Source organism: Oncorhynchus keta, chromosome 35, assembly GCF_023373465.1.
Source record: "Oncorhynchus keta strain PuntledgeMale-10-30-2019 chromosome 35, Oket_V2, whole genome shotgun sequence".
NCBI classification, from domain to species: Eukaryota; Metazoa; Chordata; class Actinopteri; order Salmoniformes; family Salmonidae; genus Oncorhynchus; species Oncorhynchus keta.
In genome coordinates this window covers 40509810-40523444 of record NC_068455.1, presented here as the reverse complement: position 1 = coordinate 40523444, position 13635 = coordinate 40509810, and the positions used below count along the sequence as shown (strand labels likewise).

The window sequence follows — 13635 nt, the reverse complement described above, 5'->3', positions numbered from 1 at the left end:
TAGGAGGAAATTAGCTCCAATTAAGGGCCGTCCACAGGGTATGGCATGGTGTTGCAAAATAGAGCGATAGCCTTCCTTCTTCAAGATCCCTTTTACCCTGTACAAATCTCCCACTTTACCACCACCAAAGCACCCCCACCACCATCACATTACCTCCACCATGCTTGACAGATGGCGTCAAGCACTCCTCCAGCATCTTTTCATTTTTTCTGCAGCTCACAAATGTTCTTCTTTGTGATCCAAACACCTCAAACTTAGATTAGTCTGTCCATAACACTTATTTCCAATCTTCCTCTGTCCAGTGTCTGTTATTTTGCCCATCTTAATCTTTATTTTATTGACCAGTCTGAGATGTGGCTTTTTCTTTGTAACTCTGCCTAGAAGACCAGCATCCCGGAGTTGCCTCTTCACTGTTGACATTGAGACTGGTGTTTTAGGGTTACTATTTAATGAAGCTGCCAGTTGAGTACTTGTGAGGAGTCTGTTTATCAAAGTAGACACAATGTACTTGTCCTCTTGCTCAGTTGTGCACCGGGGCCTCCCACTCCTCTTTATATTCTGGTTAGGGCCAGTTTGCACTTTTCTGTGAAGGGAGTAGTACAGAGCGTTGTATGAGATCTTCAGTTTCTTGGCAATTTCTCGCATGGAATAGCATTCATTTCTCAGAACAAGAATAGACTGATGGATTTCAGAAGAAAGTTCTTTGTTTCTGGCCATTTTGAGCCTGTAATCGAACCTACAAATGCTGATGCTCCAGATAATCAACTAGTCTAGAGAAGGCCAGTTTTATTGCTTCTTTACATCAGCACAAACAACAGTTTTCAGCTCTGCTAGCATAATTGCAAAAGGGTTTTCTAATGATCAATTAGCCTTTTGAAAATGATACACTTGGATTAGCTAACACAATGAGCCATTGGAACACAGAAGTGATGGTTGCTGATAATGGGCCTCCGTACACCTATGTAGATATTCCATTTAAAGAAATCTACCATTTATAGCTACATTAGTCATTTACAACATTAACAATGTCTACACTGTATTTCTGATCAATTTGATGTTATTTTAATGGACCAAAAAAATGATATTTTCTTTAAAAAACAAGGACATTTCTAAGTGACCCCAAACTTTTGAACAGTAGTGTACATAATTCCCAAACATTTTAAGAATTTGTGGAAATTAACATATCAATTACCATGTCTTTTAAAGTGTCATATTCTTCCTGGGGGTCTATTCAAACATATTTTAATAAGATTTCATGTTTCTAAAATGCTGTCAGTTCTGCTTTAAATGCAACAATGTTTCACGCACAAGTTATTTTCAAAGAAATGGCTAACAACAGCAAGAGCGCTGCAATAAAAACACAGTTCCACTCACCAGATGATCATTTGAAACTTAACTTCTTGTTGAAAGTTACTCTTGAAAAGGGAGAAGCTAACAAATTAGCAACACCTTGTTAGATAACACCGGCTGCAAACTAGCAGACAACTAGCTAGCTAGACCATGGGAAAACTACTGCTATTGCGCAGTGGCCTGTTGACCTTCAAGAAGGAAGAAGTTTCCATGCGTTTTTGTAAAAACGGTCCCGCTCATTAAGTCAAAATATGATTGGTTGAAAATGTTGCCCTAAAACAGTTGAATGGCAGATGCCTTTTATCTAGCTTCTGATGGTCTAGCCAATGGCTAACTTAGGTAGCTAGATTTATCTCCCCAGAGACCAGCAAAGACAAATCCTGATTGGATATTTTTTCCTCATTGTTAACCCTTTCCAACAAAAACTGAAGAGATTAAGTCAGAACATCATTGAAAATAATAATACAATTATCATTATTTTATAAATCCTTAGCCCTTCTCAGAAGACGTAAAGGCCCATTGTTCCCCACCGTGTTTGGGTTAGTAATAATTTGTAGTGTCTCTATCTGCCCTCAACATGCATTTTTTCACTCTTCTGAATGTCTAAAGAATCCAGATGTTGTTCTGAAATATGAACACAGAAATACTGGACAGTTTGAACTCTTATTATGGTGGTGATTTGACAAAATTACAATCATGGTCTTGAATTGGACTCGCGTTTTCTCTGGTCTCGGTCTTGACTCTGTCTCGAACCCCTTGTCCCCATCCCAGTCTCGGCCTTGACTCGGTCTCGAACCCCTTGTCCCCATCCCAGTCTCGGTCTTGACTCGGTCTCGAACCCCTTGTCCCCATCCCAGTCTCGGCCTTGACTCGGTCTCGAACCCCTTGTCCCCATCCCAGTCTCGGCCTTGACTCGGTCTCGAACCCCTTGTCCCCATCCCAGTCTCGGTCTTGACTCGGTCTCGAACCCCTTGTCCCCATCCCAGTCTCGGTCTTGACTCGGTCTCGAACCCCTTGTCCCCATCCCAGTCTCGGCCTTGACTCGGTCTCGAACCCCTTGTCCCCATCCCAGTCTCGGCCTTGACTCGGTCTCGAACCCCTTGTCCCCATCCCAGTCTCGGTCTTGACTCAGTCTCGAACCCCTTGTCCCCATCCCAGTCTCGGTCTTGACTCGGTTCTCGACCCCCCTCCTGTCTTTTGTCTTGACTCTGACTCGATTTTCTCCCGTCTTGAATCAGACTCGCTTTGGGTGGACCTCAAACAGAACACTGCACTATACCATAGTGGACTACTGCTAGCTACTAGTGCTAGGTGTCCTACTGACCGGCAGCTCTGTACTTACAAGTCCATTGGGGTCCCTGGGGTAGCCTGCTTTAATGGAGGGGCGTGACTGGGACGGGGCAGGGTGAGGACGGGAGCTGTATTGATGCCGGGGTAGGTGATACTCATGATGGGGGAAATAAGGCTATATGGAAGGATGAAGAAGGAGAATGGTTAAAGCGCACAAAATGAGGATTGTATGAGGGATCATTCACACACATATATCTGAGGTAACCCTAGAGCTGTGAAGGATCCTTTTTGTTTAGAGAGGAGGGTCTGCACTGTAACATTTAAAAATGAGGTGACGTGAGTAAATGGACCTGTATTGTGATGTGCACTGAGTTAGCTGTGCAGTTACATTAACAAAACAGAGGTAAGTAACCGTCACTTAAAAAGCATGGATTGCTGTCGTACCTTTGTCCATACACTGCTTACAGGGTAAGAAACATTTAATTTATAATTTGGGTGAGCTATCCCTTTAATTTGTGTGTCTCCAAAGGAAAACTGAGGTAATTTCAACTGCACTGTGATTCTCTTCATACTAAGGTGTACTGAAGTACGTTGAACAAAACTCTGGTTCTCTACCGTATACTAAATGAATGTGTTCTGAGCTACGTTCAGGTGCAGTCAGTTGCTGCTGTGTTGTCTTGACGTCTCACCCGGGTGTAGAAGGGGTGCTGCGGGGCGGGCATGCTGTAGTAACTGCTGTGGGGCTGGGAGGGCACTAGCCCTGGGGGGGGCAGGGAGCCAGTGAAGGAGCCCGTGGGGGAGCAGGCAGCCAAGTGCTGGCCGAAGGCAGAAGAGGCGCGGGCTGGGACGTCCTGCAGGGGCAGCGTGGGATAGGTCACTCCTCCAATGTGCATCTGCTCCCTGGCAGCACGAACATCTACAGGGAGAGAGGGAGAAGGGAGGGGGGGGCGACAAGTTAGAGGGAAAGGTGGTAACAGGACTAGATAAGGAGAGAGATAGAGAGAGGGAGGGAGTGGGTGGAGAGACAGAAAGACATCATGAAGAGAGAGAGGGAGAGGAGGAAGGGAGAGGAGGAAGGGAGAGAAGAGCGGGGGAGCGAAAAGGAGACATTTCATCTCTGATGCTGATGTAGATCACGTCTTGGCTCCGACTATAAAGAGACTTTAGATCCACCCACTCAGAAACAGATTCAACCAAACATATTTGATCGTTCTCAGCGGGTTCACATAGAGAGGTTCTGCGGAGAGAATGCAAATCAAATGCCACGTACATGGATAAACTTTCATTGTGTGATTGAGTGCACTTGAGGGAGCAGGGTGGAAAATAACACATTGTTAAAGTTATTGGCTTTACTGAAAATAGACAACATTAATTCAAACTCTCACTTTTGCCAAGAAAACTGTCTTTTTTTCTGCAGATAAATTGCATTTGAACTGTCTTATAATACAGAGTGGGGTAAGTGGCCAGGTAAGAAACAGGCACCAAAATGTCTCGGTCATAAGAGTGCATGTTGTTGAATGATGGGTTGAGTAGAGACCCAATCCGGCAGTAAGGGAGCACAATGGAGGCCTTATGAGTGAGTGAGTCAGCCTGGTAAGTGAGTGAGTGGGTATCACTGACCACTGTGCCCACTGGCTGGCTGCAGGACACTGGAAACAGGACTGGATGACTGGCCAGGGAGGGACAGGGGCATTGGTCACCTTCCAAAGCTCGCTCGCTCGCACACGCACACACACACACACACACACACACACACACACACACACACACACACACACACACACACACACAGAGTCTCCTTTATTAGTGACGTCAGGCCTTTGAGTTGGATAGCTGACCGACTGTTGTCTTTGGCTGCGTTTAAATGTGTTTGGTGCAGATCAATGAGTAAGTAACAATTTAGGTAATTACACAAATATATTGACAGAACACTTACAGTGCCTTCAGGAAGTATTCACACACCTTGAATTATTCCTAATATTGTTGTGTTACAGCCTGAATTCAAAATGGATTACATCAACAACAAAAATTCTCTCACCCATCTTCACCCCACAATGACAAACTGAAAACATGTTTTTATAGACACGTTTGTCTGTAAAATGAAATACAGAAATATCCTATTCACATAAGTATTACCACGTCAAGAGGTATGAATACTTTCTGAAGGCACTGCAAATTCATTTCAATTAATGGCATGTTTACAAAGAGAGTCTCAAGAGTAGAAACGATAACACGGGATCAGTTTTTCCTTTTAGATCATCACGAATAATAGTATATGGACAGGTGGGGACTGATCCTAGGTCAGCACTCCTACTCTGAGATGTTTCGTGAATACGGGCCTAGGTCTTTGAGCTGAGTGAGGTTGACCAACTGAGTGTAATGACCATTAGAACAGTGATGCTTGTGTGTAAATATACGGACCTGCGATGATCTCCCGGAGTTTGGGGTCCAGGTTGACGGTGCAGGGAAGGAACATCTCCACGTCGCGCGCCGTGAGGACGGGCGTCCTAGAGGACAGGAACACCTCGAAGCTACGAATGTCCCCGTCGATCTCCAGCAGGGGCTCTATGTCTTTGGTGGTGGGGATGTATTTGGAGATTCTAGAGGAGAGGAAGCGAGAGTGAAAGAAGAAATAGGAGGAAGGACTGTTGAACATGCTAAAGATGACACACTGAGATATTTCGTCTATCTCTAGTAGAGGCCCCGCAACGGTCATCGCTGCTCTTGCTGTTCCGGCATCATGAAAAGCGAGAGATAAGTCTATTTCGTTTGGTGACTCATAGCTCCAGTTTGTTATCTGGGTCTGACAGCAGAGGAAACATGAGGAGATGACTATCTCTATTTGCTGCTCAGACTCATTTAGAAGCTCAAATGGGAGTGTTCTGCAAACGAGGATGTTCAATCTTTATTCGTAGCCTCGAAGTAAATGTACACTTGAGTGTACAAAACACTACATGAATTTGACAGACTGACCAGGTAAATCCACTTCAAATCAGTGTAGATGAAGGGGAGGAGACGTGTTAATGAAGGATTGTTAAACCTCTAGACAATTGAGACATGGGTTGTGCATGTGTGCCATTCAGAAGGTGAAAGGGCAAAACACAAGATTGAAGTGCCTTTGAACAGGGTATGGTAGGTGCCAGGCACACCGGTTTGGGTTAAGAACTGCAACGCTGCTGGGTTTTTCCACACTCAACAGTTTCCCGTGTGTCTCAAGAATTGTCCACCACCCAAAAGGACATCCAGCCAACTTGACAACTGTGGGAAGCATTGACGTCAACATGGGCCAGCATCCCTGTTGAATGCCCCAACTCATTTTTTTATTTTTATTTTACCTTTATTTTACTAGGCAAGTCAGTTAAGAACAAATTCTTATTTTCAATGACGGCCTAGGAAAAGTGGGTTAACTGCCTGTTCAGGGGCAGAACGACAGATTTTGTACCTTGTCAGCTCGGGGATTTGAACTTGCAACCTTTCTGTTAACTAGTCCAATGCTCTAACCACTAGGCTACCCTGCCGCCCCAAATTGAATTGAGGCTCTTCTGAAGATAAAAGGGGGGAGGTGTGCAACTCCATGTTGGGAAGGTGTTCCAAATGTTTGACATACTCCTTGTATATTTATGGTAGATGACCTAACTGCACTATTCCACCCAAACACCAGAAAATGGTATCAGAAACATTTTTCATACTTTGCCATTTTTGCTTTTCTTGTTGGAAAAGTTATTCAACCACTGCAAGTAGCACATTATGAATGAATTCTGAGGCATGAAGTCATGTTTCCATCATCCGTGTGGGCGTCAGCCTTATCAGCTGAATGAGCAGATTTCTCGAGAACAAACATTTTGCCTGTCAATTTTCATCTCGCCATCTCTCTGTGTGTGTGTGTGTGTGTGTGTGTGTGTGTGTGTGTGTGTGTGTGTGTGTGTGTGTGTGTGTGTGTGTGTGTGTGTGTGTGTGTGTGTGTGTGTGTGTGTGTGTGTGTGTGTGTGTGTGTGTGTGTCTCTTAAGCTGTGGGAAAGCACAAGCTGGGTTTGGAGGGTATTTCCCATTGTTTCGCCCCAAAAAAATGGATCGGAAAGAGGTTCGTCTTTCTGCAGTTGGATTAACCGCTTACCACACCATTGTGCTAAACTAACTGAAGGTAGGATGGTCTGAGCCCAGCCTTGCTGCTGCTGTTTGCTCATCATGTTACTAAGGGCCGAATCTGCTCAATTTGCAGAGGGAAAATCTTGACACAATTGAAGCTCATGCCCAGCTGAGCTAGATCTGCTGGGTAAACAGACCGGGGTTAAGACCTCGTTGTTGTTGTACACAGGCAGGAACGAACGAACGCATGCACGCACACACACAAACAGTAGGCTAAATGCTGTAACAGAATCAGTGCCCTCTGCACCTACTGACATGCAATCCACAAGCACGTGATACGGAGACGAGTAATGATTTACTCAAGCAAGTGTTCTGGTTCGCTGTGCTACTCCACAATTGACCTGGTAGAACCCAAAAGGGTTCTTCAAAGGGTTCTCCCATGGGGGAGCCGAAGAACCTTTTTAGGTTCTAGATGGAACCTTTTTTCTAAGAGTGTAAGCAGTGCACATACCTGTAGTTATGTGAAATAAGTAAGGAATAACCAATGAACACCCCCCAATATGAGCCCACATTGATACCTGGAAATAACTTAAAGGGTTAGGTAGTATATACACATTACCGCATGTAACATATGGATTTGCATTAGTAGGCTTATACCCAACAAAAGTCCCAATGCAAAGTTACACCTCACTCATTTTTCAAGTTATTACCTAAAACTGATTTCTGAAGTCATGCCGGAAAAAAACAAGCCAGCTTATTCCCTATAATGTAAACTCAAACAGAACAAATAAATAAATGTATAACTTAAAATGAAACCAAATCGATTGCAGTTATGACTACTGGTTTCAATGTAATTTTCTGCTAACTTACAAGCCAACTAGCCTGCTAACTTTAGCCCTACTAGCCTGCTAACATTACATTAGAATGTAAATACATGCTAGTGTGGCTAATAGCTAACGTTAGCCAGCTGAAACTAGCTAGGTAGCACCGGTACTCCATATGATGTTGAGAAATAGTGCATTGTGGGTAGTTCCTTAGATATCCAGGAATAAGGTAATAAATATATAAAACGCTAAAACATAACTATGTTTGTAGTTATAGGTAAACAGATTGGTATCCAGGCTGTATCACATCCCGCCGTGATTAGGGGGTCCCATAGGGTGGCGCACAATTGGCTCAGCATCGTCCGTGTTTGGCCGGGGTAGGCCGTCATTGTAAATAAGAATTTGTTTTAACTGACTTGCCTAGTTAAATAAAAGGTTAAATAAAATAAAAATGTAACATAACATTTTTTTTTTTTAATCGCAACTACAACTAAGCCTTTGACCATACTGTGTTGTTACTTTGGTGAGTAAAAACCTCCTGCTTTCTATCCTTTAAGGCATCAGCCCCAAAAACTTTTTTTGTAGTTACTCATAGTAGTGGAGTGCTGACACATAGGGTAGCGTCTGAGTCTAGCCCAAGAGGAAGTGCAGGCAGGTGGGTGAGAAAGAAGAGGAGAGCAGAACAGCTGTGCTCCGCTGGACAATGCCCCTCACTGTGCTCCATCACAACCATCTAACCAAAGGGTCAGTGCGGGCTGAAGGGAGGGACAGATGGCCATGCTAATAGTCAACTGACCTCTCACACGAGGGCCATTAGGTGGTTGCTCGTTTTTTCTGTCTGCCATGAAGTACACATACACAAAACAGACACATCACCGCTCAGACACTCTCACTAACAAAACAGTCTCAAATGCACAAAACACACCAAAAACACCCAATTACACCTGGGAGGGTCAGTGACGATGGGGATTTCCATAGATGGTAAGACTCGTGGTAGTGAGGGAATGTGATTTTGATTCCGTTTCCCACGCGCTGTATTATCCCGTGCCGAGAGCCTTGTGCTGTTCCAGCAGTCCAGCTGGGCTCTGTTTATTTGTGTGCACAGACACAGACCAACAGGAGCCAGTGAGACACACACACTAGTGCAGCACTTGAGGGGACTTCCTCCAGCTCTTGCAGTGTCTACACAGAGCACACTCCTCCACTGCCGCAAAGCAATCTTAAGTGATGCGTTGTCTTTCCTAAGAAAACCTAGATCTGTTCCACACAGTTTGCGAATACGCAAACGTATTCTGCACCCTTACCCTCGGACGTCACTGCACGTTTTATTTTCACATTTTTGGGATTGACCATTTTTCTAAAGTATTAACTCCCTATAACACACACATTTCCAATGTATTTCACTATAACCTGTATTTGAACTAGTCCAATCTTCAGTCTCAACCCTTTGTATGGGGAGTAGAGTCGAGCATACATCTACAGAGATGCCCAGAGCTACATATATGAGTACTTAGAGGAGCCTTTTATTGACTCTGACCCACGGTGGTACCCACCACACACACTGTTAACAGCATCTTCCAAAGATGTAAGTAAAGGCATCCATCGCTGTGGCACAGAGACCCTATTCCACCACGCCGTCCAATCCGAACCTTCTGCTGGCAGACACCAGTCAGCCGCAAAGGACTGAGTCATCCAAACATCATCCCTCTTAATAATAGTGCCCTTGTTCTGATAATAGCACGGGTCAGGAGAATCACACATGATTGGCATGGGTGTATTACCTGGTGGAGCACCATCCAACACGTTTGACCATCTACTGAACTGTGGCACATGGAGCGCTTTTATTTTATTTATTTTTTTAAGTGCCTCCGAACGTGCCAATAGGACACGTCAAGAGACAGATTGTGAGTAAATTGAAGAAGAATGGTTGGTCATGGCATCAAGTAATTGATGTTCATTGCTTCTGACACTGGTGGAGGGGGACAGGAGGGGCTTTGTCCGATTGCTATCCAGTCCATCTTTCGTGAGACTGACAAGCTGGAGGACTGCGCTGTAGCGAGATCGGAAGCCGACGCGTTACTTTTAAAAGGCCGGAGACAGAAATAAAGCATGTCAGGAATCCTGCAGCCGGTTCCACACAATAGCCCCATTGATGGGGTCTTGCATTGCAAGCACAGGCTCTTATACGCTGTCTGTTGCAGTGTCTAGCGCTTGGGAGGTTTCTGGGCTCTTCCAAATGCTAATCGGTCCAAAAACTGGCTCGACAAGCCTTTCTTCTCCTCCAACACTCCCACATACTGCAGCTGACTGGAAAGAGCAGAATTCTCCCTCTATTCCTCCCCGCTCTCCTACCTCTGCAGGCGCTGAATGTTTCACTTGACAATGCTTACATCCACCCTCTGTGTGTGGATGGTGTGCAGATGCCCCACAATGAGGCTCTGAGCATTTCCATAAAGGGGCCCGGAGAGAAGGGAAATGCCAACACACATTTGTTTTCAGAGGGCCATAAAGAGAATCAATGTTTGGCGGTGAAAAGAACAACAGCGGTCCGTCACAATGGCGAGCCCGGGCCTTGGCGCGTTCCTCAGGCCGACGGGGCAGGTGGGCGAACTCGAAGAGGCTCTCTAACCAACGAATGGACTGGCTGGCGCGTGGCCTCGCAGCGTCAACACTCCAGAGTGGGAGGATTATTGTGCTAGAGGAGTCTGCCAATCCCTCGTCTACCTGAAAGCGAGAGCAAATTATGTTTTCACTTTAGACGCCGCCATGTTTCCATTTCCTTAAACCGTTGTGTTTCTTTGGCCTAATTGGGTTGCATCTTCTCTCCGCTATGTCAGCGGACATTGAAACGCAACTTTGCTTTTCGTATACATCCGTGGCAAAGTTTAAGCCTGTAATTGCCATTCCTATGTATTAAGCCAGGCCTTTGTATCTAAAACGGACCGCAGAGAAATGCAGCGTAATGGGAAACATACCACTCTGATAAAAAACGCTGCAGCCTCAGTATGGCCTCTCAGAAATGGGGTTGGGATTCAGAGTTTCTCCGAAATGATTAAACTCATCTGTACACAAACCTACCCGTTCCAGACCCCAAAAGCCTTAGCTGAACCCTTCATTCAAGGGAGCTAAACTCAACTCCTAACAAACCTTGTACAGGATATTAGAAAACTAGGCCCAGTTTGAGGATTTATGTGAAAGGGAGCGTTCTGAACTCCAGTCCACTGCCGAGTGTGGCTAAACGGTAATAGAATGAGGCATTCCTGACATGAATTGAGCAGAGCAGTCAGTCAACGTGGGTGTTTGATGTGTGTCGGGGTTGAGACAAGTGATTCATGTAATCCTTCCAGGTAAATAAAGTTAGCTATTTTCTGGCAAAAACATGAAAACAAGCCCCGACCAGTAATCCTTTACTTAACTTTATTGAGGAGGAGATACCTCAGACATAGGATGACCTGGTGAAGAGACAGACAGAGTAATAAACATAGGGAGAGAAAGAGAGGCAGTTCTATTTGGAGATGACCACAGATTCATTTCTGCAACTCGCCTCGATTCGCCTTCCTGTCTGGGAATGGGAGAAAGAGGAGTGGCCAGCTAAGAGCAGGATTCTTAAGACAGCTCTTAAGAAAGTTCTTTGGAACAGAGTTTTTAAGAACTTGTCATTCAAGAACTCGGTACCAGATAAAGCTGATAAATCCTTAAGCTATACAGTAGCTGCATAACTATGCTCAGAATAAGAAGCCGCTTCTACGCGGCGATGGGAAACATTGCTCGGATCAAGGGATCTCCAGAAAAGGAGTTCCCAGAAGAGTTGCCATTTTCACACACAGGCTTTGCTCGCCACACACTTCCTTTATCTCTAGTGACCATCCTTTCCTCTATGCTGGCTTGACCCTATTTGACCTTTGTGGCCCTGGGTGGCACATCAAAGCTAGAGGGGGTTCAGTGTGCCCTAGGCCCTGTGACTGGTGACGAGCAACACTGTCCACTTTAAAGGTCACCGATGACCCCTCGCAGCCCAGCGCTGCTATTTATAATACCCCTGCCACCTTCTCCTCCATAAGGCACAATAGAGAGGGAGGGAGATCACTGATATGTCCACAGGCACATCCAGACAGACAGAAGCCAGCCTAAACATGCTCACTCACCCACACAAATGCTTATGGGCTCAACCACACTAGCATACAGAGTGTAGTGTAGTCAAAGTCTAGTCACAGGTAAAACCAAGCACAAAATCTGAGCAGTCTGTTGCCTTATATTCTGATTAGGGAGTTTAGTCTTTGATAGTCTATCCTTGATTTACAACATTTTAGATCACGTGGATGTTATCCCTGCTTCAATCAGAAAACAGTCTGGTTTTCCTGTTTCAAAGTGTTTAATCCTTCAAATTCAACTTCGGCTTATGAAATAATGAAAGGGCTCTAAGTAGATTTGCCTAGAAGGAATGCTACGTAACAGACTGCTTTTCCATCACATGGCTATTATCCACCAGAGTATGTGGTAGTGGTAGGGAAACCTCTGTGTTGAAGACACACCTCAACACAGAGGCTGGGCCCGTGGACATCGGCCACAGTTCCGTACTAAATTGCATTTTTTGAATTTTCTATCACATTTTGTTCCATACACTCTGTGGCCATTTTGTTTGCTCTGCGGGAGCCTGGTGAAGCTCGTCTATCTCCTGCTGATTCATCCCTTAGTCACGACGGTCCAACACCTGAGAGATGTACGTAACTAACACACCCACCCAGGCCCTGGTGCTTCTCCCATCTTCACACACACAACAGATGGGTGGGCCACTGGATAAACATGTCCATATGAGAGGCGAAGACAGAATGAAGCATCACCACCTGGACTGCCCAACACTCTCAGGCCGCCTGAGAGAAGACTACCAGGTGGACACTGGACCACAGCAATAACCAGGGCGTAGGCCATGAAAGTAGTCACCGCTGATACATCCACAACCTTTCCGTTCAGCACTGGTAGACAAACTCTGGGATTCACTTTCCAATCATGAAATGTAGCCACCCTTCCCTGTCGTCGCCGGATACTATGGTGCTGTGTCAACGTGCCAACAATCCTGGTTTATGCGGACACCTGGCATTGACAAGGGGTATTCACATCAGCCACAATTGTAGTCCTGTAGACCTCATAATAGTCCTGTATAGAGGTCCCTCCACCCTCTCCGCTCCATCTCTGCTATCTGGAGGGCGTACGGTTTGTCACAGACACTGTGTGGACTCAATAAAGAGCTCCCTATCAGAGATAGACCACACTCTATTGGGAAATAGATGGCTTTCCAGCAGCTTTATAATTTATAGTGCTTTAGGGCCTCTTGGAAAATAACGAAGGCACTATTGAATTACAAGTTTACTCTTTTCACCAAAATGCCTCCTGCAGGATTTAGCTCAGGGACAATGGGCTCCCTCTGAGGGGAAAGGCGACAGGGAGAAAAACATCTTTCTACTGTTAGCAGTGTGCAATCGAGATTTTACAGACAAGTCGTGTACGTGATGGAAATACGGCTTTGACAACGGCGTATAGAGGGAGGGAAGCAAAGGGTCTTCATTCAAAAAGGCAGTAAAGTTCAAAAGTGTTCCAGGAAAAAAAAAGAAGCTAATCTCCTTTTGTGGCCAAGTATTTAGAAGCTTATTAGGATTTTACATAAAGAGAATCGCACACATGCGCTTTTATCTCAACGCGTAATTGCGACAAAATTACAATAATTGTCCCAATTAAAGTAATCCAGAATGAACAGTATGTCATCTTGATGTTTCAGTACTTGGGAGAAGAGGCTTCCTAATTAGCCTAAATTGCCTTGCACATATTCATTTCAAGTGTCATTAGTTGTAAGTTTTGAGGCGCTCAAGAGAATCGCTGGAAAGCCTGGATCCGGGCACGTCTCTGAGAGGTCAATTGTTCACTGGTTGAACGCAGTAGCGGAGGATTGTGACAGCGGCAGGTTGAGCGAGAGAAGAGTGGCAGAGAATGGAAGAGAGCTTCAGAGTTAAATCCCTTCCTGTTAAAAAGACAGCCAGGACCCAGGGACAGCATAGTGGTGGAGACCGAGGCCTCTGACCAAGCAATAACC

At 45.2% G+C, this 13635-nt stretch overlaps 1 protein-coding gene across 7 annotated transcripts in view; it reads right to left on the bottom strand.

The window, feature by feature from the left end:
- kidins220a (kinase D-interacting substrate 220a) overlaps positions 1–13635 on the bottom strand; it is a 118538-nt gene that overhangs the window by 16768 nt on the left and 88135 nt on the right. For 6 of the 7 annotated variants that reach the window (XM_052497037.1, XM_052497038.1, XM_052497039.1 and 3 more), the window contains exons 24-26: positions 5062–5240; positions 3330–3556; positions 2693–2815 (exon numbers count right to left, since the gene is read on the bottom strand). In XM_052497037.1, the coding sequence (XP_052352997.1) occupies positions 2693–2815; positions 3330–3556; positions 5062–5240 (529 nt within the window). The remainder of the gene's footprint in view (positions 1–2692; positions 2816–3329; positions 3557–5061; positions 5241–13635) is intronic. The other variant, XM_052497040.1, reaches the window with a different exon arrangement.